The sequence below is a fragment of the Myotis lucifugus genome, unplaced genomic scaffold, assembly GCF_000147115.1.
Source record: "Myotis lucifugus unplaced genomic scaffold, Myoluc2.0 scaffold_292, whole genome shotgun sequence".
NCBI classification, from domain to species: domain Eukaryota; kingdom Metazoa; phylum Chordata; class Mammalia; order Chiroptera; family Vespertilionidae; genus Myotis; species Myotis lucifugus.
This window is the reverse complement of record NW_005871340.1, coordinates 715,025-741,583: the sequence shown is the minus strand read 5'-3', so window position 1 is coordinate 741,583 and position 26,559 is coordinate 715,025. Positions and strand designations below refer to the sequence as shown.

The 26,559-nt window shown below is 50.6% G+C and overlaps 1 protein-coding gene across 12 annotated transcripts in view; it reads right to left on the bottom strand.

The window, feature by feature from the left end:
* LRRC20 (leucine rich repeat containing 20) overlaps positions 1-26,559 on the bottom strand; it is a 53,208-nt gene that overhangs the window by 25,948 nt on the left and 701 nt on the right. Inside the window, exons 1-6 of one of the 12 annotated variants that reach the window (XM_023763589.1) lie at positions 26,094-26,385; positions 24,635-24,780; positions 24,054-24,250; positions 22,983-23,226; positions 21,852-22,041; positions 9,077-9,221 (exon numbers count right to left, since the gene is read on the bottom strand). In XM_023763589.1, coding sequence (XP_023619357.1) covers positions 9,077-9,158 — 82 coding nt within the window. In that variant the 5' untranslated portion in view covers positions 9,159-9,221; positions 21,852-22,041; positions 22,983-23,226; ... (1 more) ...; positions 24,635-24,780; positions 26,094-26,385. The other 11 variants (XM_023763588.1, XM_023763590.1, XM_023763591.1 and 8 more) reach the window with 11 other exon arrangements.

Below are 26,559 nucleotides of genomic sequence, written 5' to 3'. Positions count from 1 at the left end.
AAGGTACCTTTTTCCTGGTTTCCCTTCTGGTCTCGCATCCATCCTGTGTCCAGCGGGGATCTTCCTAAGCCCACCTGCTCATGTCATTCCCTGCTCAGAAACTGCCAGGGGCCCCCCTGCAGCCCAGATCAAGTTCAGCAGAGGCTGCTCAGCCCCCATCTAACTTCCTGCAATGTTGCTTCAATGCTGAGGGTGACGCTAGTGCTTGAGGGTACACACTTCCCTACACGGCTCTGCGTCGCCCCATGCTGTCAGTTACACTGAGAGCCTGGGTTCAAATCCCTCCCTTGGGGAAGTTGCTCAGCCTTTCTGTGCCTCAGTTTCCTCCTCTGAAAGTGAGGATAATGCAGCAGCCACCTCATAGCCCAGTGATGGCGAACCTATGACACGCGTGTCAGAGGTGACAGGCGAACTCATTTTTTTGGTTGATTTTTCTTTGTTAAATGGCATTTAAATATATAAAATAAATATCAAAAATCTAAGTCTTTGTTTTACTATGGTTGCAAATATAAAAAAATTCCTATATGTGACACGGCACCAGAGTTAAGTTAGGGTTTTTCAAAATGCTGACACGCCGAGCTCAAAAGGTTCGCCATCACTGTCATAGCCTGAGTGGTGATTAGATCACAGGGTTGGGATGAGGTCTGGATGAGACCTGGGGAAAGCAACGGGGACAGCTTAGCACAGGTGGGCATTAAAGAAGCGTGAGCTCATTATTCATGGGTCATTTGGACTCTGGATGATTTTCCTGTCTTAGGCTCTCTCTAGGCCCTAACCCCTGTGCAAGATAGGGCTTCACTGTAAAAACGACTTAAGGTAACACTCAGGGCCCTTTGAGATCTGAAGCCAGCCTCCGCCTCCCTCCCGCCCCGGCTGCCTTTACTCTTCCGTGTCAGCCTTCTAGGTCTGTCACAGGCACTTCTGTATCATCAAGCCTTTGCTCAGACACCCTCACCTAAAATGCCTTCCCCTCACTCCTGTCCCACACCTGCACCCCTAAACCTGCTCTATCCCTTCAGGCTCAGCTGAAAGGCCGCCTCTTCCATGAAACCCCCTTAGCACTGAGCTAAACCAATGCACATTGTGTACACCACTGAAGACATCAGAAGCGGAACTCAGCCTTACTTAGTGCATCCTATGTTCTGCAAGTACTTTGCAACCCAGGCAATCAGCTCGCTCCCAAGGGGCCTGTCCCAGGGCTGTGCCACCGCCACGAGTCACTGTGTCATCTAGGGCTCATCTCCCTACTGTACAGGGAACTCCACCACCCACTGGCTTCCTTGGAGACCCCTCAGGGTTGGAGCAGTTCTCACAGCTGGGCAATGTCCACAGACAGAAGGACGACAAGCAGGGAGAACGAAAGAGAGAAGGCTGAGTGAGCGTCCCCACAGACTGAGGGAATTTGTCCACTCATCCAGCATCCTGAGCGCCGGCGCTTGTAGGGCAGCTCTGCAGTGAGCGGGGACCCAAGGAGCAGCTGGGCTGTGCTTGAGGCTGCCCACCACCGACCCCCACTCTTATCCTCCCCGGCTCCGTCCGAGGGCTGAGGTCCACAGTGGGGCTGCAATGGGGGCAGGTGGGGCTCATGGCTGTTGGAGCTTCCAAAGGTCTAGAAGGGGATTCCAGGACCCCTATCAGAGAGACCTGGAGCTTGAGGTCTTCCCCCACCACAGTTATAAACAGTCCTGGAAAAGCCTCAAGACACCAGCTATCCACCCACAATGTGTCAATCCACAGCACTGCTGGGGACATCCAGGGCTGTCACAGCAGCGCTCCACGGACACGCCCAGTGCATCCCATACCTGTGTGCACATGCTTCTCTAAGGCTACGCCCACCGTGTGCATGCTCCTGGAAACGCCGCCTGTGTGCTGGCCGCTTGGGGTACTGGGGGCAAGGAAAACTGGCAAGTGGCAGATGCCCAGGGCGCCCATGGATCCACTATCAGGAAGGACTGTGGGGTGGTGGGAGGAGCCCTGACCTGGGAGTCAGGAGGGCTGGACTTGAGTCTCAGCTCTGTGGAGGATTTACTGGGTGACCTTGGCAGTCACCTTGCATTTCTGTGGCTCAGCCTTCTCATCTGTCAAACCAGGGTACCGAGTGGGCAGCCCGTTCTCCCAGGTGCCTCTAGACACGGACGCTTTCAGGCCCTTAGGTTTTAGAGAGAGCGGCTATGGGCAGCGGCTATGGTGATGGTGGAGGTGGTTGGTAGTACTGAGGGGGGATCAGGAGGCCTTGCATCTGCAGGATGTGCCAGGGCAAACATAGGGGTGGTGGTGAGACCTGGTCGGGGTGGGAGGTAAGGGTATATTGAGGCTGATAACCAGGGTGGAAAAGAATCTTTCAGAGCCAGGGGCCTCACTGGAGCCAGGTTGGCACAGCTCTGGCAGCCCGTGGTACAGAAATGCAGGGCCTGGGCCGGGGGTGCCCTTCTCAATTCAGAGGTGAGTGACTGGTGCCAGCCCTACCCAGGGCGTTTGTGGAGACCAGCGGCTTCTGAACTGGCCCCAGGGAAGTGGACACAACGGGCCGTGTCCAGGTGGTGGGACTGAGCCCCCTGTTCAGGCAGATGAGGAGAGGGCTGGGTGGGGGTTTCTGCAAACCTCTCCCACCATGCTGTGGTCTGGCATTGCCTCTGTGCCCAGGTCAGCATGGGGCTCAGTGGGCATCTGTCTGGACCCCAAGCCTCAGGTACAGAGGGGGCCATGGAGAGAACAAGAATAGCTTAGTACTGAAGGCAGCTCTTGGGATAGAGAGGAAATCTGTTTTATGGTTCCAGCCCACGCATTTGCACTTGAAGGAATACTTTTAAAAATATGTACTTTTACTTAAAAAAACAATAGGTATTAAATGTAAGTAGTGCACAAAGATGAGGCCCAAAGGGTAAACAGTGGGAGGCCAGGCTTCCCTCCCAGCTGGCACTAAAGCTGTAGTTATGGGGCTCTGCTGGGGGTAGACTGGTTACTCTAGAATTGCTAGAGATGAGGACACCCCCGATCCAGAGAGACCACATCTAGAGATGGAGTTTTAGGCAGAGGCTTCTAGTCACCCCTCTCACATCGCCTTGTGCAGGAAGCGGAGTTGGGAGAGCAGCAGGGCTCCGCAGTGGGCACGCCGTTCCGCTCCCCTGCTGGCAAACTCCCAGCCCGCTTCCCCAGTTGAGAAGTGAACAGACGGGCAGGCCGGGCCTGGCTAAGGGCTGCTCTGGGAGAGCCTATTTCGTCCTCTGTGGCTGCAGAGCTGGACTGTGCCTGGCTGACCCTTGGAACTCCCCAGGCCAGGAGACACTGCAGAAAAACGTATGTCCCTCGCCCCTACCAGCACCAGGCTCCTGGCTGCCCTCCTCCCTCAGGCGGGGTGTGGGGGTGGGGGGAGGGGGGAATATGAATGTGTGTGTGTGTGTGTGTGTGTCCTGTGCATGTGCCCCCGATTCCAGACGGGGCACTCCTGGGCCCGGGGGTCCTCCAGTGGGACACACAGCAGGTGCCCAACGTGTGTGTGTTGAAAAACAGTGTCTGACCCAAGGAAAGGTATCATTTCACTTTGATGAATATATACTAAGTGCCTCCTTGTTTAAGAAAGGGGCTGCGGACTCAGGTCCCCGTGGGGCCAGCCAGGAATGTAAGTACAGGACGTGAGCTGGGCAGCGACTGGAGCCCTTGTCAGCACCAGGCACTCACCCAGCTGCAGCCTGGTCAAGTCCGGCTCAATTCCTGTCACCCGGTTGGCTGGTGACAGGGCGCCCTCTGCTGGCACGTACAAAAGGAGACAAGTACTTGGCTAAAGCGAGGGGGGCGGGGGCAGGAAAGGAGACAACATGCCCCTTCTCTCACTAGCTTTGGTCTCCCACTTGATTTTTCTCACAGCTCCAGCCTGCTGCTCAGTTCCCTGGGGACAGATCACATCCATGTTCATATTCATTTCTTTTTCAGATACGTGCGCACACACACACACACACACACACACACAGATACCTGCCCAGACAATACCCCTCCTTGACCAGTGCCCCCACCAAGAGAAGGAAGTTCCAAATTATAAACAGCAGTAAGCCAGTGCTTCTCAAAATTCAAGGCAGGGAAGAATCATATAGGTTTTGTGTCAACATGGAGACCACCAGGCTCACCCTCTGAGACTCCACGTTTAAAGGTGGGGTCCGTGGATCTGCAGGATGAGCCGACACCCAGATGACTCTGCTAGAAGGAAATCTCTGTGACCTCGGGTTAGATGTCTACATACTACACCAAAACACCACGCATCAAAGAGAAGTCACATACTCTCATGCTACAAAACAAAAACACTTAGAAACAGGAGAGAAAAAAACGTTTCATGCTTTTAGCTTCTCTATCTGTAAAATGGGGGTGTTATTAACTGAGCCACAGGGTTGTTGTGAAGACTGAGTGAGTCCAAACTGATAAAGTTCCTCCAATGATCTGGGGAAATTCATACCAAAAGCATACAGAGGAGAGAGAGAGAGAGAGAGAGAGAGAGAGAGAGAGAGAGAGAAAATATGGGAGAGCAACATACCAAGAGCTAATGGCTCAGAATTTTCTAGAAATAAACACAGACATGAATCCTCAGAGTCAGAAAGTACAAAAGATTATAACTTATTTTTAATTTATTGATATTAGAGATAGAGGAAGGGATTGATTTGTTGTTCCACTTATTTATGCATTCATTGGTTGCTTCCTGTATGTACTCTGGGGGGGATCACCCCCCACCCCTGCAACCTTGGTGTACTGAGACAACACAACACGCTAACCAACTGAGCTACCCGGCCAGGGCCTGCAAAAGACTGTAGAAAAGCTGGACTGACCTATCAAACATCTGAGCTCATCACAACACCTGACACGCAGCAGGCCCCAGAGAAGTGCTGGCTCCTTTCCTCCCAGCCCACAGCGGTCCTTCCTTCCTCCCATCTCTGCAGCTGCCTCTATCCCAACCAGCTGTGCCCGCCCTGCCTGCACTCTCCCAGGCTTTTCCAAATCGCGCTCTGCAGTAATGATCATTTTTTTTTATTGATTTCAGAGAGGAAGGAAGAGGTAGAGAGAGATAGAAACATCAATGATGAGAGAGAATCATTGATCGGCTGCCTCCTGCACACCCCTCACTGGGGATGAAGCCTGCAACCCAGGCATGTGCCCTTGACCAGAATCGAACCTGGGACCCTTCAGTCCGCAGGCTGACGCTCTATCCACTGAGCCAAACTGGCTAGGGAAGTAATGATCATTTTTCAAGTCATCCCCAAAGCACACAGCAGACCTGGCAGCCTCTCCCCTGGACATGAGTCAGGTGCAGAGCGGCCTGGCCTGCCAGTCCACTGGCCAGGGAGGGAAGAGTAAGGTCAGTCAGACCCCTCGGGGGTACGAGGACTCAGGGAAGCCCAGACAGGCATGAGACCTTTACAAAGAGAAAGGTATCTCTAATTCTGGGAGACAGGGGGTGGACAGAGAGGAGGGCCAGGCTCAGGGAAGGTGCCGAGTCCCCAGCATGAGGCGTGGAGAAGAGGGGAGGGGCTGGACGAAAGCAGCTCAATTCGAGCTGAGGGGCAGACCAGGGGCCAGGTGGAAAGAAGCCCACTTCTCGGGGGATCAAGAGGCCTGAAGCAGCGACAAGGGCTGGGATCCAAAGCTCAGGTTACGGGAGGAGCAGGCCCGGCTGGGAAGGCACACCCACTGGCGCTGCGAACCATGGTGAGTAAGGTGAGAGCGGCCTGTAACCGAGCTCTTCCCAGCCCAGCCTCCACAATGAGACACCTGTGGCTGCTCCCTCCCACCAGGCCTGGCAGGGAGGGGAGCCCATTCCACCCCTGGGCCAGGGGCTTAGAGAAGGTGCTAGTCCTGTCACTCCTCTGCTAGGAAGTGTTTTACTTCCTTCCACATTCTGTAGCGGCAGGTAGTCCTTTCCTTAAAACTTATTCTCTACTTATAAGGGTAATATGCTCATCACAGAACAGTCACGAAATGCAGAGCTTTGTCTTACATACATGTGCAGCTTGTTTTATACCCTTCCGCTTTTTTTCTATGTACATATACACATTTAACACCGTTGGCATCTTACTATGTAGAGTTTGAGATCCTTGTTTTTTTCTTCTTTTTCCTTTTCCAATTCACGTTATCCGTGGGAATTTGCCAGTCTTCATTCAAGCATACGACGAAATGTTATGCACCACGGTTAATGGCAACATAAATGGCATTGTACAGCTGTAACTAAATTTATTTAAGCAACGTTGTGGTGCTGGTTGTTTAGGCTGTTTCAGACTGTTTACTATTTTACATGAGAACGATATCCTGCACGACTTCAACACCCAGCATCTCCCACCCTGAATTAGGACCACCTGTGGTCTGTCCGACATAGCTAGGCATGAAGCCATGTGTCACTTGCTGCTCTCTGACTGTCACCGAGGCAGTCTCGTCTCAGGCCCAGGACTCTATTGCAAATATACCTGCACGGCCCCCAGCACCCTGCACCCAGCAAGTACTCAGTAGGTGCTGACTATGTAAGCCCCAGAGTCCTCAGACTGTATGGCCTGATGAGTTTCATTTGCCAAGGGTCAGGACTGCAGGTGCCCACGTGGCCTCGTCTGATATTTTGCTTCTTCTCTTGGCACTGAAGAGGTAAAAAGGCCCCTATCATCCAGCCCTAACTTTAAAGACCCCATCACCTCCACCACACATGAAAGTCTCGAGCTCTGGCCACAACCTCCAGCCAACCGCAATGACTTAGGGTTTAATCCCTTCCCCAAGTTGCCTATAGCTTCACTGTGCTCATGACCCTGGTAATCCCCAACCATCTGCTCCAACCGCAGAACAGCATGGTGGGGACAGGGCGCTGGCTCTGGTGCCAGACAGGCAGGGTTCCGATCCCAGGCAGTGGTCTGGCAGGGGCCTCACTTGGGATCCTCAGTGGGCATGGCCCTGGGCAGTGCAGAAGAGCTGGTCACAGCCCTCCCTACCCTGGTCACCCTGCACACTTCACCCAAGGCAGATGCCCAACCTTCAGTTCACAGAATTCCCCACCTGGCCTGCAGAGGCACCTGAGTTTGCAATCTCTGGCCCAGAGACACTGAAATCTAGACTCAACAGGGCCTTCGAGGCTCTCCACCTGCGGGGTGCCATCCCTCATGCCACAGAGACAGCTCCGCAGTGGCCTCTCCCAGCTATGGTGCAGCCCTGCCTCTGCCTAGGGCACCTGCCTCCTCACTGCTGCCTAAGGGAATCCTCTCTCAAACAGCACCTCCCCAGGAGGTCAGAATTCCGCTCTCCCCCCTTTACTACCCCTCCACCTTGCCCCCTTCACACATCTGGATGAGACTGAGCTGCAGGTGTGTCCCTCCCCCTCATGATACTTTAAAATAGGGGTAGGTCATTCACTGCAGAGATTTGTCGATTTGCACTGAGCTCCCCATTCAGAGGCAATGGGGGGTTACTTAGGCCTCTATTTCCAGCCCTTGGGGATGAAAAATAATAGTTGCCATTTATGGAGCTACCTACATGCCAAGCACCTTACAGACATTACAATTACTCCTAATCACCTTGATGAGGAAGACACAATTATACCCCCATTTTACAGATGAAGACACCAAGGTGCAGAGAGGGTAAGTAACTGCTAAGGTAGCAAGCTGGCAGATGGCAGAGTATGGATTCGAATCCAGGCCTGAGTGACCCAGAGCCTGGCTCTCAACCACCACATTCGTGATGAAGAGCCTTGAGCACTGGGGTGAGTACAACCATATTAGTGACTAGCACCGGGTTCCAGAATTCCTTACTCGCCAGCTGAAGGCTCCAACCCCACCCCCCCAAATCAGAGACAGTCTTCAAGTTTGTTTGCTGTTAGAGGGGATGCTCTTCTTACCTTAGTTCAATTCAGCAAACACCTCCACGTGCTCACAAAGTGCCTGACACTGTGTTGGCTCTTGGGAGGGGGGGGTGAGGGGGGGGAGACCACAGGATCACTACCCGCTAGGGACACTGAATGGGTGTTACAGAGGAGGAGGGAGCAAGGGGTGGACAGGGTAGGAGTGAGGGATTCCTGGAAGAGGTGGTAACCAACCTCATCTTGAAGGCTGAGTATCCCTCCACTTCCTGGGCCACCACGCCTGCCCCAGAAGCTACATTCCACACACACTCTGACCAATAGCTGCTTGAATAAACGCTCTACCTTTCCAGCCTTTGGTTCTTTGCTCAGGCTGTAGCCTCCATGGAAATGCTCCTTCGGGAGACAGGCACACACATACACAGACACACACCCCCACCTGCCTGTGAAAGTCCTCTCTGTGCCAAAGACCCAACTTAAATCCCAACCTGTCCACCTGCATGGCCACCCACAAGGCAGGACGGTGCTCCTGTCCTCTGGGTTCCCACAGCACACCCATGGCTCTAAGGTGCCACTTACATTCTAGTGAATGAGACACACACACACACACACACACACACTTGTACTATATCTATCTCCCCTGCCGATCCTTGCACATGGCAAGACAGTCAATTCAGCGGATATTTATTTATGCTGTGACCAGTTCAAAGCAAGAAATATATGACACAATTCAAGTAAAGCAGTGGAGTGAACGGGGGACCTCCCGGCTGGGTGAACTAAGAAAGCCCCCTCTGCCTTTGACTCTCCGTCTCCTCACCCGTCTCCTCCTCTCCCGGAGACCACAGCTAGTCATGCCTGGCCGGGATCACCCGTCACAGGGAGGCTGTGAAAATTCAGTCAGGCAACACTCATGCCCCAGCACGGGCCTGCGACATGGGGCGACTCGGCAGTGCCAGCTATGGTCACCTGGTCCCAGGGCACACACACTCAGTCCAAGAGCAGGCAGACAGGCTCCTGGCGGGTGAGCCCCTCACTCGGTGTTTTTCAAATCTCTCTGACGCTGACCCATAGCAAGTCGTACGCGGGGACCCCGTATACGCACAAACTAAACACAACTGCTGTTAACGTTCCAAGAAACTGCTCCTCGTGACGAGGGGCACACACTGATATTGCCTCTTTCCTCTTCTCTTTCTACTTCATTTCCAAACTCATTTCACAAACCACTTGCAGGGCGCCCTGCGGTTGGAACGCCATGCCCTCACTCACCCAGGGTGTCAGAGTCACTCTCCACCGTCTCGTTGACCTTCCTCGCAACTCTGGCCACCGCCTCACCCATCTTCCTCAGCATGCAGACTCGGGTGTCCTGCTGCCAGCCACCAGGCCGGTCTGCTGCTCACAGGGGGGCCTGCACCTGGGGAAGACACAGGGGCATGAGTCCCCTGCCCGCTGGCCAGGGACCTGGGCTGCTGGAAGACTGCAGGGAGAGCTCCAGGCCGCTCGCCTCCTCCTGAGGGGCCCAGAGCCCAGGCCACATCCAGCTTGGCCTTTAAAGCAGCTGATCTGCCCATCAGAGGGTGGGGGCAGCCTGGTCCTACCAGTTTCCTGGGAGGATCGACACGTGTGACCACACCGGACACAGGGCCAGAGCCTGAACCGGTGGCCAGGCGGGAGTGAGGACTCAGGTGTGCGCTGGCCTGTGACTCACTTTAACAGGCGGGGCCTTGAGGAGGAGGCGGGGCACAGCCAACTGCAAGGAAGAGACACTTGTCCCTCCACCTCACGGCCTGTGAGCTGGTGCCCTGTCCAAGACCCTCCAGAGCAACTCCTCCAGCTCCGTTTGCCCCACCCACCTGTGCCAGACTCCTCCTGTATGCTGGGGCGTGGGGACAAGAAGGCAAATAAAACACAGCCCGGCTTAGTCAGAACTCAGAGTCTGCAGGTGGGTGGGTCTCTAAGAATTCCCTCTCCAAGTACCAGCATGGAGTACCCATGTGGCCTGCAGACCTGGTTATCAGCCTGATGTTGAATTTATCTGCAAGACCCCAAGGGAAAAGGGGGGTGGGGTAGGGAAACGAGAGAAAGGAAATTCGATCACTAGAGAGAAGAGGCTTAAAGAAGGGTGAAGATGAAAATTAAAATAAAAATGACAAGGTGTTAAAGACATAAGGAACACTAGAAACGTTGCTAACTCCCTGTCAATTACAGAGAAGGAAACAGAGGCATAAAGAGGGACTAAATGACCTGGCCAAGGCCGAAGTGACTAAGTGGCAATAATCAGCTCAGCCCGGCTCCACATTCAGTGCTCACTGCTTTACAAGTCACCCACGTCACCAGCGGCAGCACCCCACCTAGAATGAACCTGAGGCCAAGGGCAATGCCCTCCTGTGTCCCCAGAGCCCAAGCTCAGCTTTGCCCATAGCTCAAGGAGCTCTAACATACTCAATCTGAGGGTCAAAGGCAGAAGAATGGAAAGGGGAGAGAAAAGCGGGGCGGGGGAAGAGCTCAGACCTCCTAACAAACCAATAAAAAGTCCCTATGCGCTCAGCTGGACAGGCAGGGCAGCCAGGGCCTACTGGGGGTTGGCCAAGCCCACCCATGTGCTTAGGGGAGAGTTAGTGGTGAGTTCAGTACGTACACGCATCTCACCAAGGAGGCCGACACTGAAGGGATGAAACACATGGTGCAGTGGGAAAAGGCTTTTTGAAGACAGCCCTAATGCCTAACTGTTATTTATTAGTTGAGAAGTCTTGGGGAAGTGTCTTAAACTACTCTGAGCTGTTTCTTCATCTGAAGAAATCTAGTAATAACCTCACTGGGTTAATACAAAGATTGAACAACAACAACTACATGTATATATACACACACACACACACACACACACACACACTAGTGGCCCAGTGCACGAAATTCATGCGGGGGGGGGGGGTGTCCCTCAGCCCAGTCTGTACCCTCTCCAATCTGTGACCCCTGTGGGATTGGGCCTAAACAGGCAGTCGGACATCCCTCTCACAATCCGGGACCACTGGCTCCTTAACCACTCACCTGCCTGCCAGCCTGATCACCCCCTAACTGCTCCCCTGATGGCCTGATTGCCCCCAACTGCCCCCAAGGCTTTTATTAGAGTGTGTGTGTGTGTGTGTATCTTTCTAGCCCAGAGCCCAGGACACATAGTTACCCAATAAATGCTAATTGAGAGGATAAGACATGCAGACATGATGTGAGCATCTAATCCCAGTTGCATACCCATGTGACTTTGAACAAACAACTCAGTGGAACTCATCTTTAAGGAATGAGTAGAATTTTCATCTCTCCACCTCCAGGAAGTGTTCCCTGATTGCCCCAGCCCTCAGTGTTCTCTCCTTCTGAATTTCAGAAGCACTTGCCCTAGCACAAGCCAGTTGGGTTGTTTATCAGGCAGCTTAGGGCAAGAAGCAAATCTATACTGTGCTTCTGCCTGCACTTTACACCACATACTAAAAACAGATGGCCATCTAGTATCCCCCAATGGTGATGATGATGATCAACAGCTATCATTTGAATTTAAATACAACTGACTCTTATAATAAATCTAAGACACCGTCTAATTGAGAAGGGTCATACATTCAAATGCCTAACAGTGCCAGATGGGTACCTTGCACCAGGTGAGCCTGGTAGGACAGTAGGGAACAGTGATGTCTATTGCAAACTAGACCCGACACCTTCGCCAGGCTACCTTTAAGGCCATCCCCCTAACCCTGAGTCACACTGGAGGACCCAAAAAGGTTGGTGAATCAGATAGGTCAGTGGTCGGCAAACTGCGGCTCGCAAGCCACATGCGGCTCTTTGGCCCCTTGAGTGTGGCTCTTCCACAAAAATACCGGACTTTTGCGCATGGGCCACGAAGTTTCAATCGCACTGTACGTGCTCGCCCCGCAAGTGGTATTTTGTGGAAGAGCCACACCCAAGGGGGCCAAAGAGCTGCATGTGGCTTGTGAGCCGTAGTTTCCCGCAATTGGTTAAAAAAAAATCCTGGGGCTTTTAACTCCTTGATCCAAGTTCTTCTTCCAATGCCATGCTCCCTACCTCCCCCATCTCTAATATTTATCATCAATAATCACAAACATGTGCGGAAGCACGTACTTAGGTATTGGGATGTAAAATGAAGAGGGAAATGCAGGAAATAGCTCTGAAATTGTGATTCTGAGGAGGAAGAGCTTTCTAAGAAACATCAGAGGCAATCCTGGCTTCTCAGCAGAGGGGAAAGAGAAGGAAATCTCCAATCTGCCCAGGGTCTGTGCTAACCTTACTGGGATCCTCTAGGCCAGCGTTCGCCAACCTTTCAGACCTCATGGACCACTGGTTGGTGCCGGCTGCTCTAGGCTGATTACTTTGACAATATGCCTGCAATTCTTATAGCTGCGACCAGGTAGGAGAGGGCGGTGGTACCTTAGGCCATAGAATAATCCCTTGATGAAAACCAGTCAGATTAAAAACCTCACCCCTGCTGGCAGGCTCAGACATACTGAAAACAGATGTCTCAGATCCTTTAGTATGGGTCAGAGAATGGACCTCGAAGCAGGAACAGGAGCAACCTGTAAGTCAGTGAGTCAGAGCAAGTCATAGGAGGAGGGGCCCCTTAAATTCCGGAGGATGCTCTGGGTACAGCAGATGTGCCCTAGCCCCCCAAGAGGTTCCTGTTGCCTCAAATCATCAACCTTGCTAACTGGCTAGGAAAGCACCCTCCCTTCACCTAAAACTACCCCACCCTCCAAGGGAGAATTCCTTCATAAAGTTCAGCTGACAATCTCTCTCTCCCAGGTCAGATGACAAAGGCCTGTCCCTCTTTGGCATAGGCAGGGCTGTGAGATGGGAGGGTGGCAGGGCCACATGAGTATAAGACCCAAGATGGAGTACAGGGGTAGAATAAACTTGGGATGACAGGAGTCTAGAGTGTGTCCCCTAAAGGGCTCCTACAAGGTTGTCCAACTTCCAACTTCCTTGACTACTCCTTTCAGCCCCAAACCTAACACCAAAAAAATAATAATATTATTATTTATTTAGCATGTAACAGGAGCTCAGAGAGAAAGGAGGTTTGGGGCGGAACAAATAAAGCTGCTCCTCCTCTTTTGTTTTAAACTGTTAAGCACTCCTCACACAAGGCCTTACCAATAGGTATTAAACAGGTACAGTGCGTTAGGATATAAGAACTGAATGCCAGAAAAAATAGGTGCCCTGCTCTATGAGAACTGGCAACACAGCCCTCCTGTGCCTATAACCGCATTTCACCTGGATAGGAAGCTGGGAGAGGGCTGATTTTTGCTCGACCTGACAGCAGCCCCCTGCCACAGCTCCCGCCCCCACCAGTGAGAACGCTACCTTATCTGGAGCCCCAAGATCTGAGCAAAGAGCTGCTGCGACACCCCGTCCACACCAGCTGCTCCTATATTTAGTTACTGGTGTGGTCACCAGGGAACTTTAGAGCCTGGCGCCGCTCGGAAGGGCAACCCGAGCCTCCTGCACCACGTGTGCAAGCTCCCCCACCGCTGGCTCCAGCGGGCCTCCTGGACCACGCCAATGGGGGAGCCGATGCGGAGGGGAGAGCCGGCGGGCTGGATCGGACCCAAGCATCCTAGAAGGCCCACTCGAGGCCAGGACAGAGTTGACCCAGTTTTGCACCCAAGGGAAAGGAGCCCGCTGGGGCGTGAGCAGGCCCGGCTGGCGCCTTGTTTTTGAGCCACGGGGTTCGCAGGGTCCGCGCGTACTTCCTTCCCTATAGGCATCTAAGCATCCTCGGGCGGTGCCTCCCAGGGTCCCCGCGTCTGGCGAAGGGGGCCCGCCTCGCCCGTCTACCCCACCCCCCGGCGCCCGCAGCCAATGGCTCCTCGTGGCCGGCCCTCAGCTCTCCCGGCAGGCGGGGACTAGGGAGAATAAAGCCGGCAGAGGAAAAAACGTGGCGACCGCAGAGGGCTGGGGACTCCCGCGCCTCCCGGGGGCCCAGAGGCGCTCTCTGCGCTGCCCGTCTGCAGCTCCCAGAGCGGAAGCAAACCCCGAAGCTGTCACTTCAGGGACGAAGTACACGACAGCTTCTCCCAGCAGGGCCGCCTCCCGCGGGGAATGGAGGCCCGCCCGGGGCCGCTTCCCCGAGCTCCCCCTGCCCGGGCACCGCTGCGCCCTCTCTCCCGAGCCAGCCCCAGGCCAGCCGCAGCCTGCGATCCCGGGCCGGCGTGGCGCCGGGCCCCCGGCATTGCAGAAGCCGCGGCGGGCGCACCGCTGCTCTTTGCCTCGAGTGACCTGGGGGAGGGGAGGGGACGCTGCAGAAACGGGGACACTTCTCTCCCTCTCTCCCCCAGCCCCTCCAGAGCTTAGCCTCAGACTACGTTTACTGCGCGGGGCACGAAGCGTGGGGCCCGGGTCCGGGCCGCTGTCTGCTCCACTTACGGCGACAATGCCTCCTAGCGCCCTGCGCAGCGCGGCCACGCTCCCTCGGCCGCCGGCGGCGCCCCACGCAGCAGCGGCAGGCGGGAGCCGGCGGGGCGGGGCGTGGGGACCTGGGCTCGGAGCGCTCGGCCGCCCGGCCAATCGCTGCGCCGGGTCAGCTCCGGGCGGGAGCAGGCAACGGTCCGGGCCGCGCGCAACCCGGCAGCGCGCGGGTCCTCACGCCGCGCCCAGGAGCGGCGCGCGCAAGGGTAGCCCGCGCGCTCTCGCGGCTGGGTCCGCTTTGTGCGCGGCTTCTGCGGGGAAGACGCGGGGGAGGGCGGGGTGTAGGCAGGGACTAGGACTGAGGCTCCAGGTTTGTTTCTCCAGGGAATGGAGCGGAATGAGCCAGGTCCAGGTACTTTGAGAAACGTGAAGAGGGGACATAGGAAACTTTTCACGTGAGGCCTTCCGGCGCCCGTTCAGGTTTTTAGAGAGAGTAATTCTAGCTACGCCAAGGTACTCCACCTCTCTCGTTCTCCTCTATAAAATGAGAATTAAAATATACAAATACCCACTTCACAGGGTCACTGTGAGGATTAATACACGAGATGTTGAGGTTGCGCTGCCCAGCATGACAGCTCGGGGCAGGACAGCTGCTTCACAGGTCTTCATTTAAGGAGGACTCACTCTCCCTCCTCCAGGCTCTCTGGGGAACATGAAAGAAATGCGGCCCCTAACTCAGCTAGTGAGGATGATCAACGACTCAAATGCTTTAATAAACAGAAACATGTATTAAATGTGTGGGAATCCTGAAGAAAGAACATTTAATTCTGTCTCCGGGGACTGTGTCAGTCAAATAAGGAACACACATTCCCCTGGGTCTTGATGAATGTTATGGGTTAAATTGTGCCTCCCCAAAAAAGATAGGTTGAAATCTTAACTCCCAGTACATCAGAATGTGACCTTATTTAGACACAGGGTCATCCTATGTAATAAAACCCTAATATGCAAATCGACCGAACAGCGAAATGACCGGTCACTATGACGTGCACTGACCACCAGGGGGCAGACGCTCAATGCAGGAGCTGCCCCCTGGTGGTCAGTGTGCTCCCACAGGGGGAGTGCCGCTCAGCCAGAAGCTGGGCTCACGGCTGGCGCCTCCACTGCAGGTAGGAGGTAAGGAGTGAGGGGTCCCAGACTGCAAGAGCTTCAGACTGCAAGAGGGATGTCCACCTGCCAGCTTAGGCCCAATAGTTCATGAATGTCGTGCACCGGGCCTCTAGTTGCAGATATAATAAGATAAGGTCATGCTGGTGTAGGTTGTGACTAGTGCTCTTATGAGAAGAAAAGAGACACACAGACAGACATAGATACGTTATATGACAATGGAGGCAGAGACTGGAGTGATGCTTCTCTACAAACCAAGGAACCCCAAGGATTGTGAACAAAGACCACATACTAGGTCCTAATAACTAGGTCCTAGTAACTAGTAACTAGGAAGAGGCAAGGAACAGGTTCTGCCTCAGAGTGTCTAAAAAGGAATCAACTCTGCCAACACCTGGATTTCACCTGCTAGCCTCCAGAACCGTGAGGGAATACATTTCTCTTGTTTTAAGCCAGCCAGCTTGTGGCCATTTACTACAACAACCCTAGAAAACGAATACAATTGGGTGAGTAGGAATAAAGGGAAGGGAATTAGAAAACTCTCCAAAGAAAGCCTTTCAAAACGGAATGCCTAGTGCAGTCAAGGCCCTGTGTCTGGGGGTATCTCAAGATGAATCAGACACAGACCCTGTCCTCAAGGGGTTACCACTCACGAGGATGCCTGAGCAGCCAAGTTTGCTGACTCCTTCCCGGGAAGACTATGGAAGCCTTTCCCCAACCTCATCATCCCTATATCTATGGCCCCTCCAACTCCACGTGGACAGGACGTCTCTCCAGTTCAAATGCCACTTCTATTGCTGGTTGTTTGCTTCTACAGAGCACTTGCTGCATCATGCCAGGTATCATGCCATCTCTGAACCGGCTCTGCCTGATTTCAAATAGACAAGAGTCTGGCACACGGTAAGTGCTTGCATCAGTCAGCACTTTTTCTCCTGCATAATAAAACACACCAAACTTAGAAGTGGCTCAAAACAATAACTACTTAGTTCATGATTTTAAGGGCCAGCATTTTAGTTTGGGTTCAGCTGGGCAGTTGTTCTGGCCTCAGCTGGACTCCCACATGCACCGAGGGTCAGTGGCTAGGCAGCCAGAGGCCTCTGCTTCTGGGAGTGGCTAGCTGCTGACGGAGGTAACTGGGCCACAGGTCTCTCCTTCACCAGCAGGCTAGCCCAGACTGGCTCACATGGAGCTTTGGGGTTCTAAGAGCAAGAGCGGAATCAGGCCAGGTCTCTCAAGGTCTAGGCTAAAAACTGGCACTACACCACTGCCATAATTGTATTGGCTAAACCAGCGGTTCCCAACCTTTTTTTGGCCATGCCCCATCTAAGATCTCTCAAATCCTGATGCCCCCGTCCCCACGTGACATATAATTCTTATTATTCAAAAAGTGAACTATTCACGTGGAGGAAGCCTAAAAGGCCATTAACTTAGTCTAAACAAGCTTCCAAAGAAGATGGCATCCATGAAAGAGAAAAATAAAAGAACGAAAGGACAGTTGAAGTACTGAGGAAGAAATCACTAAGAAATTATTTAAAAAATAATAATATGAAGTGATATGAAAAACCAGCAAGTAAACTTTCAAAACATATAATAGAGAACTGAAATGCATGTCACAATATATATATTTATATACTGTATATGAAGCCCCTAGAACCGTGGTTGGCAAACTGCGGCTCGCGAGCCACGTGCAGCTCTTTGGCCCCTTGAGTGTGGCTCTTCCTAAGTCTTAGGAGTACCCTAATTAAGTTAATAACAATGTACCTACCTATATAGTTTAAGTTTAAAAAATTTGGCTCTCAAAAGAAATTTCAATCATTGTACTGTTGATATTTGGCTCTATTGACTAATGAGTTTGCCGACCACTGCCCTAGAACCATAAGAAATGCAAAAAAATTCACTGTTAACTCATTCTCGAATTGCCCCCCTTAAAAATCAAATTGTCCCCCATGTGGAGCATGTGTCCCACACTGAGAACCATTGGGCTAAACCAAGTCACAAGTTCAACCCAGGTAAAAAGGTGGGGAAACAGACTCCATGTTCTGATGGCAAGAGCAGCAAAGTCACATTGCAAGGAACATGGATACAGGGATGGCTAGAGAATTGCAGCTGGTTTTGCAATGTGTCTCAGTGCTCAATAAATAATCCCACAATACCTAGTGGGTGCTCAGTAAATATTTACCGACAGTTCTAAGGTTTTCAACCATTGATGTTCACAGATTTCACGGAACAGGATCAATTGGCAAAATTTTATCTCTTACAAAATACCCACTGCCACCTTCAGTTTCAGAATAACAAAGGAAGGGCTCAGAAAGATAGAGCTGTGCAAGGAGAAGTCACACTAAGGCTTCTCAGCTGGCCCAAACGGGTTCCTATGAACAAATCCAGAGCATCTTTGGAGGTCTGGGCCCTTTAAGGCCCTGGTCCAAACCTGGTCACCTGAACTGGAAGCCACATACCCTTCACCTATGAACAGAAAGAGGCTCAGATGTTTGCCAGGGCTTGCACACAGCCCGCTGATGCCTGGAAAGCCTTGCAAACCAGGAAACCTCTTGTGCAATGACAAACTTGTTTGGCTGTTTCCCGGAGGATCTACCCCTTGCTGAGAAAAATAAATCCTCAGGGCACTTGTGGAAAGGACACTATCCTGTGGGCAGAGAGAACAGCTCAACTTAGATGACTGAGAGCCCTGATGGGACCACTTCCCGTCTAACAATGAACTAGAATCAATATCAAGGGCTGTTGTTGGCAGAACTGGGGGGACTATTGGGTTTGGTGATTTGAAAGTTGTTCGTGAACATGGCCGGGGCCTGGACTAGAGGACAATAACAGCACATGGTCACTTAGTCTGCATTAGGCACTGCTGTGAGCATTTTACACATATTTACTCATTTAATCCTCATAACAGCCCTTGTCATCCTACACACTCCTCCCCCACTACTGAGTAATTCTAATTCTCAGGCTCTAACCACAGTGGAAATAAGATACAATTGTGGCCTCTTTGATTTTTCCCCTGAGCAGAGTTCTTGTTCATCGGCTCATCCTCTCTCTTCCAAGCCTTTGTGGATGTGGAAACCCCTTCGGGTCCTCCTGTGAAGCCTGCTTTCCCCTTAAGGACTCCGCAGTCAACATATCTCAGTGCTCACCACATTGTGTATCTCAGCCTGAGGGAACCTCTCATTTCCTTCTACTGTCGTTGGACAAGTGGAACACCCTGTCCTAGAAATACATGCAGCCTATTAAACTTTTAGATCCTCAAAAGGCACTAAACGCTCTTTGAAGACAATAAGCAGATCTTATTCATCCTTGACTCTCCCTTTGATGCCCAGCACAGTATTGCATCTAAACCTAAATCAGCGTTATTCAATTTACAAGTCATTACCTGTTAGCAGGTTGAGAAATCAATTGAGTGACTGTATTAGTTATTATGGCTGCATAAGAAATTACCCAAAACTTAGTGGCTAAAAACATTTATTGTGCCATGTTTGCATGGGTTAGGGATCTGGGTGTGGCTTAGCGGGTCCCCTGGCTCGGACTCTCCTACAGTCTCTCAAGGCGTGGAATCCTCTTCCTAGTTCACTCCTGAGTTCACACGGTTGCTAGCAGGAGGGAGTTCTCTGAGCTGTTGGACTAATACCTCGAGTCCTCACAAGCTGTCGGCAAGAGGCCTCCCTCAGGTCTTTGCTATGTGGTCTTTCCACAGAGCTTCCTTCAGCATGCAGCTTGCTTTATCTGAGCGAGCAAGCGAGAGGGCAGGAAGGGACGAAGAAACACAGAAGAGATAAATGCGAAGGAGAAGAAAGGGTAGAGAAAAAGAGAACAGTCAGATGAGGACCAAAAAGTGTCCACTGGATGGGACATCAAAGCAGCTTCTGTGCAATGGAGGCCAAAGTGAAGTGACTGAACAGTAAATGAATGGTAAAGAGTGATCAGCAAGTACAGACAACTCCTTCAGGAAGTGTGGCTGGAACAAAGGAGTTAAACATGGCCCGACCTTAGAAGGGCCTTAGGACCTAGGGAGGGATGCTTATAAAGATGTAGGGCAAGCATGTCAAACTCACGGCCGGAGGGCCACATGCCTCATTTGTCATGTGGCCCGCCAGCCACGAGTTTGACATGTTTGTTGTAGAGACTTGAGTATGTTTCAACTCTGATGCCAAAAAGTTAGGGAACACAGTTGGATACAAGAGAGCACAGGCTTAAACTCTGTAGCCCCTCAACATACAATGGAGCTTTCTGATCACCCCATGTCTTAATCTGCTCAGATGGCCATAACAAAAAACCATAGAGTGGAGGCTTCAACAACTGAAACTTATTTCTCACAGTTCTGGAGGCTGGGAAGTTCCAGATGAAGGTGCTAGGTGATTGGGTTTCTGGTGAGGTCTCTCTTCCTGGCTTGCAGATGGCCACCTTCTCACTGTGTCCTCACATGCTGAAGAGAGCGCTCTGGTATCTCTTCCTCTTCTTATAGAGGCAACAGCCCTATTGGATTAGGGCCCCACCCTTATAACTTCTTTTAACCTTAATTATATACTTAACAGCCCCATCTTCACATACAATTGCATTGAGGGTTAGGTTTTCAACATATGAGTTGGGGGGGATATGATTCAGTACGTAGCACCCATGTACTCACCTTTCTGTCTTTTACGGGGGCAGTGATTTGGCATTTTGTGGGCCTTATTGAAACTGCCAAGCTGGAGCTCCCTCCACCTAACCACACCCTTCCCTTCTCCCCCTGCACTTCCCTCCTCTGACGAGGAAGGTGGAAACTCATGGGAAGAATATTGTTAAGAGAGTTGCCTGGTGGTCAAAATACAGAAAGTTCTTCTGGAAGGGGGAAGGAGCCTGGAGTTTCCAAGAGAAACACACTCATGCCAACTCCTGGGGTGGCCCAGTGTGACAACTGTATGGACACATATTATTTCCATCACAGACACCCCCAAATACACTTTTAGCTTCAGTTGTTCAGATATGTCACAATAAAAGTGAGTTTTTAGGAATATAATATGCACTCTCCCCCCAGTCATTGTTATTGGAATAACAATCTAGCCCGTCTCTTCCTGCACCCCTCCTGACGCTGAATGTCCTGCCAATCATTTATTTACTCAACAGGTACTGTGCCAGCCCCTGGAGAGAAGCAGAGGACACAATAGCTGCTCTAATGGCACTTACAGTCTAGTGGAGAGGCAATATTAATTAAATAATCATAACTATGATGGTACAGGTTGTGTGGAAGTGATACACAATGGCATGAGCACCTCCAACAAGGAGGAGCAGCCTTGGCAGAGAGGTAGGGAAGGCTGCCCTGAGAAAGTCCGTCGGAGTTGGATGGGAATGACGGGGGATGAGTAAGAGTCGACTGGGTAGATATTAGGAAATACAGTAGTTTTCTATGCTGCATACAGAAAATAGTAACAAATTGACAGCTTTGTTTTTTAACCACAAACTTAGTGCCTAAAAACAATACATTTATCATCTACAGTTTCTGTGGGTCATGAGTCCACGCACAGGCAAGCTGGGTGCTATGCAAGGCTGTAATCAGGTTGCATTTTCCCATGGAGGCCTGACTGTGGAACTGCGGGAGGGGCCACTGCCAGGCTCACCCAGGTTGCTGACAGAATTCACTGCCTTGTGACTGTAGGACTCATAGCAGCGTGCTTTTTCAAAGCCAACAACGGAGGGAAGACTAGAGTGAGTCTGTTAGCAAGATGGAGTCTTACATAACTTAATGTAATCACAGGAGTGACATTCTGTCACCTCTGCCATATTCTTTTAGAAGCAAGTCACAGGTCCCACCCCCACTCAAGGAAGTGAAGATCATGGGGTCACCTTAATGTCTGGTCACCACAGAGAACCAAGCAAAGGGACTAGCAAGTGCAAAGGCCCTGGAATGGGAGGGAACATGGTCCATTTGAGAAACAGGAACACCAAAAGTGAGAGGAAGAAAGGCAGGAGATGAGGCCAGACCAGGGAGGGACTTATTCAAGATTCCAAGAGTAATGGGAAGCCATGGAAGAGAGGGTGGTGACACAATCCAATACACACAGCCAGCCATTGCTACCCCAGGGCTTATGGGCCTGTTCAGTGTGGATGAACGAATAACCCCATGCAAATCCAGCCAAAGAACTGGATGCAAGGGGCTTTCACCAAGGCAGGTGAACCCCATGGCCAGGTGGAAGCTTCACAAGGTCTGCCCTTGTTCTCGCCTTAATCTAGAGCCAGGGTCATACCAGGAGCTGAGTAAGTATTTTTGAATGAATTAGTTGATGGAGAGATGAAAGCCAGGTAGCAAGTCCAGAGCCTACATGGAGAATCAGATCAAAGGCAATCAGAGTTTTCTACTCTGAACCCCATGGGCCCACTCAGTCATCATAAAGAATTTCCACTGACAGCTCCACCCAAGAGAGAGCAGAAGCTCCTGGGAACAGAGCATCTCTGTCTCAACTTGGTGAGTTCCCACTCTTGGCTCCCAAGCTCTGTATACCTGTACCTTGCCTCAGGGCTGTTGCTGGCACCATTCATTGTTTGGATGACAGTGCTCTTTCTGGTTGGAGCTCAAACTATAAAAACAGGCACATGCCACCAGATTTCGTACGGCCTTAAGCATACTGTCCACTTTCACCTTGCAGGCCACGGGTAATAGAGGGAGGGTTGCAGCCATGAAGAATCTTCTACTAAATGTTGGGATGGAGAGAGAGAGAGAGAGAGAGAGAGAGAGAGAGAGAAACTAAGTGTTGAATTGTAGTAAACAGGCAAATAATAATCAGGCTTTAAAGGAAGACTTTACACTGAGTGGCCAGATTATTATGACCGGCCAGATTATTATGACCACCCCATCAGTACTTCATTGACACTTCCAAAAATACTGAATATTGAAAACTTCCTAAGAAAATACTCTCAAGGTTTTATTATTATTATTATTTGCATAACTAATTCACTTCATTGTACTGATGGGGTGGTCATAATAATCTGGCCGGTCATAAAAATCTGGCCGCTCAGTGTATTATGCCTAAGTAACTTTGAAGAAATAATACCTCATTTTCTGAAATCTACAGCTATGGGCGTTTGACAAGTCACCTGACAAGACTTCCAAATGAGGAAATACTGAGACTGAAGCATGGTCCCCTCTGCCATTCATGCTGCTTTCCTACCTGCCCCGCTTCTCCCAGCCTCTTGGCTCCTGGCACCTTCTTGGATCTCATTGGTGCCTAACCACCATTCCCATCAGCCAGACCTTGGCTGAGCCTGACATTTAGATCTCAGGAGAGCACTCTGTGAATGAGAGGTTCCTCCTCTTTATGTTTCAGATGCGAGAACATGGTCATACAGCAGGCAGGTGGGAGAGCTAGCATGTGAACCAAGGCATGTCTGCTGTCATAGCCTGGGCACAGCGGACTGTTCCCAACCACAGTGAGAGGCCAGAGAATTTCTAGAGATACAGCATGTGACCTTTGGCAAGCTCGCTTTTCTGAAGCTATTTCCTTATCTGTAAATAGGCATAATAACATCTACCCTTTTGTGGCGGTTAGGAGTACTAGAGATAAGATCTCTAGAAGGCCTAGTACAGCACCTGACTCAGCCTAGATGCCTAGATGTTATCTACAATTATCATCACCTTTTGAACATAGTCTGTCTCTTATGTTCCAGAAGCTCAGGAAATGGATGCTGTTCACCTCCCAATGAGTTCAGCACAGGTGATGATAAAGAGTTCCCCTCTTTATAATGCAGGAGGCCAGCAGGTCCAGGAGAAAGTGCATAGGATGGCCAGTGCACTTCATTGACTGACCATCACAGCTCCATGGGTCCTGGCTGTATGACCTCAGAGAAGTCATAACCTCTTTGAGTCTCAGTTTCTCAATCTGTAGAATGTAGATAAGAGTAATAAGCAGCTTGCCTCCATTATAGGCTGTGGCTCGGTTTAAGTGAGATAATGGTCTAGAAATGCTTTGTAAAGTGGAAAAGTGTTATCCAAAAGTAAGGGGCTATTATCTTTATGATGATAGAGATCTAGTGTGGGTGGCCCCATTATGGAGGGTGGGGAGCAAACAATCTTCTTCTGCCCCTGGGAAAGACAGAACCAGAGGAAGAGGGCATAAGGTGACTGCAGTGGAGTTAGAAGGAATGAGTTTTGGGAAGCCAGGGTGGCTAACTAGTGGAATAACAGACTACAGGAAGAGCACACCTGGTTTAAAGACACTCAGGCACTCCCATTAAAAAAAAAAAAATCAAGTTATACTAATAAATATTAAAAGTTCCAAGAAAGGGCTGCCCAAATATGGTATAATTTACAGGTTCAATCCTAGCAGCACATCAGTTATGGATCTAGGGGTACTGTGTCTGTTACAATTACATCGGCAGCTTCCCAGTCCCCCAAAACATTCAGAGATAAGATTCTTCTCCCAATTTCAACGTGTGGGTTTTTTCCTCACCACTAAGCAAGTCTCCAACACCAGCTGGGTGTCCTACAATTCAACTCAATTTTGACACTGACTACTTGGAGATAGTGTCAGATCCCATAGGTTATAGACTCAGTCCTACAAGACAGGCCTCCCTCCCCCCACTTCAGATTCCAATCGCAAGCCCAAGTTGTCACCTGTGCTATAGATTGAAGATTCCAACTACTCCCTCCTTGGGTTTGATTAATTTGCTAGAGCAACTCACAGAACTTAGAAAACATTCTACTTACTAGATTACCGGTTTATTATAAAAAGATACAACTCAGGAATGGCCAGATGGAAGAGATGCTTGGGGGAAGATACTGGGTAAGGGTGCAGAGCTTTCACACACTCTTTGTGTGGCACTCTCTCCAAATCTCCAAGTGTTCCTCAACCAGGAAGCTCTCCAAACTCCTCCTGCCGCAGTCCTTTTTGGTTTTAGTGCAGGCTTCATGACAAAGGCAAGATTGATTAAATCATTGGCCATTGGTGACGGATCTCAATCGCCAGTCCCTTGTCCTCCTGTGATCAGGGGTGTGGGACTGAAAGTTCCAATAGTCCAATCACATGGCTGGCTTGGCTCTCTCAGTAGTGAAGTAGTAGCAGTTTCACTTGGGCTAAACACTTATATTTCAGCCTCACTTTCCTCATTCACAAAATGGGGAAATAACTATGTTGACGGTACCCAAGATTATCATTTTAATTCCATCTTGGGCACATTGGGGGCAGAGGCAATGCTGCCTAGAACATCGGTTTTCAAAGTGTGTTCTGGGGGGCAGGGGCTGAGACCTGGTCTAGGAACCTGTGAGGGTACCTTTTTTCAATTGCATACCTGTATGAATCTGGGTATTCTTCATTTACTTGAATCAAAACATCACAACAAATTGAATGCAGAGATAGATGTGAGAATCCAGCTGTTGTCTACTAAGCAGACATTAAAATGTTTGCAAAAATGTAAAACAATGCCACTTTTTTTCACTAATTTTGGGGGGAAATATAAATTTAAAAATAAAAATATGTTAACATGTAATGACATTTTATGAACACTTTTAAATTCTCAGTTCTAATTTTAATACAGGAATTATCAATAGATATAATCTACACAAACAAAAGGTCTTTGGGATCCTTAATAATATTTAAGAATGCAAATTTTGAGATCAAACAGTATTTTTGCTTGGAGGAAAGAATAGGGTTCCAGATCTAGATTTTTCAGGCACCTTGTGCTTCAGTGTTTTGTATCTCTCTCTCTCTCTCTCTCTCTCTCTCTCTCTCTATATATATATATATATATATATATATATTGATTTCAGAGAGGAGGTAAGAGGGAGAGAGAGATAGAAACATCAATGATGAGAGACAATCATAGATTGGCTATCTACTGCATGCCCCACACTAGGGATCGAGCCCACAACCTGGGCATATGCCCTAACCAGGAATCCAATCTGTGAGCTTCTGGTTCTTAGGTTGATGCTCAACCACTAAGCCGGCCTGTTTTTTTAATCGATTTTATAGAGAGAGAGGGAGAGAGAGAAACATTGATTTATTGTTCCACTTACGTATGCATTCATTGGTTGGTTCTTGAATGGGCCGGGATGGGAGATAAAACCCACAACCTTGGCCAAGGCCGGTTTGGCTCAGTGGATAGAGCATAGGCCTGCGGACTGGGGGGTCCCGGGTTCGATTCCGGTCGGGGGCATGTACCTGGGTTGCGGGCACATCCCCAGTAGGGGGTGTGCAGGAGGCAGCTGATCGATGTTTCTAGCTCTCTGTCTCTCTCCCTTCCTCTCTGTAAAAAGTCAATAAAATATATATTTAAAACAAAACAACAACAACAAAAAAACCCCACAACCTTGGAGTATGGAGAAAATGCTCTAACCAACGGAGCTACACGGCCGGGCCTCTGTGCTTCCGTTTCTTAACCTCTAACTCAATAGTCATCCTTGTAACATGGGTGGTTATTAATCTCTTTTTTCATGTTTATTTGTTGCATTATGTGTGTATACAGAGACTGTCTGTAGTCTAGAAGGACACACAATAAACTGGTACCAGTGGTTCCACCTGGAAAGGGGAATTTGTAAACTGGGAGACCGTGATACCATAAACCTTTCTGCTCTGATTTGTGCTTTAATATATCATGCATACATTGCCTGCCTACATTTATTATTGAGCAATTAAAAAAGTAAAACTACACTTTTGTTTAGATGGTTAGGAATCAGAAGTCAGCTCAAGTAAAGTAGTGCTAACCGACAATTAAAATAAACAAAGAAACCAGTAAAGTTTTCCGTGCCTACCTTCGCGGGACTCACAAACACTTCGCGCAGGTCCCATCCCGCTCACCTCCGGCCGGGGCGGCGGCCAAGTGTCCCCGCCCCCGCCCCCTTGTCGCCGAGGTCCCGCCCACGTCAAACGTCACTTCCGGAAGGATCGCTTCCCCGAACTCCCTCTGGCTCCCGCCTTCACCCGCTTCCGGTCGTCGTCGCCGCTGCTGCCGCTGCTCCTGCTGCTGAGGCTGCTGGCGGAGGCCGGAGAACCAGGCGGCGGCGGCGGCGGCGGCTGAGAGGGCGGCGGCGGTCGCGAGCGTAACGAGGGAACAGAGGAAGCCTGAGAGGAGCGAGCGGAGTGACCCGAGCCCCGCCCGACCTTCCGCGTGCCGTGGCTGACGTAGTAGCTCTAGTCATATTACGCTGCCACCTGCCCACCTGCTGTAGCAAATTTTTGTTCTTCAGTCACCTTTTCTGATGGTAGGGCTAATTAAGC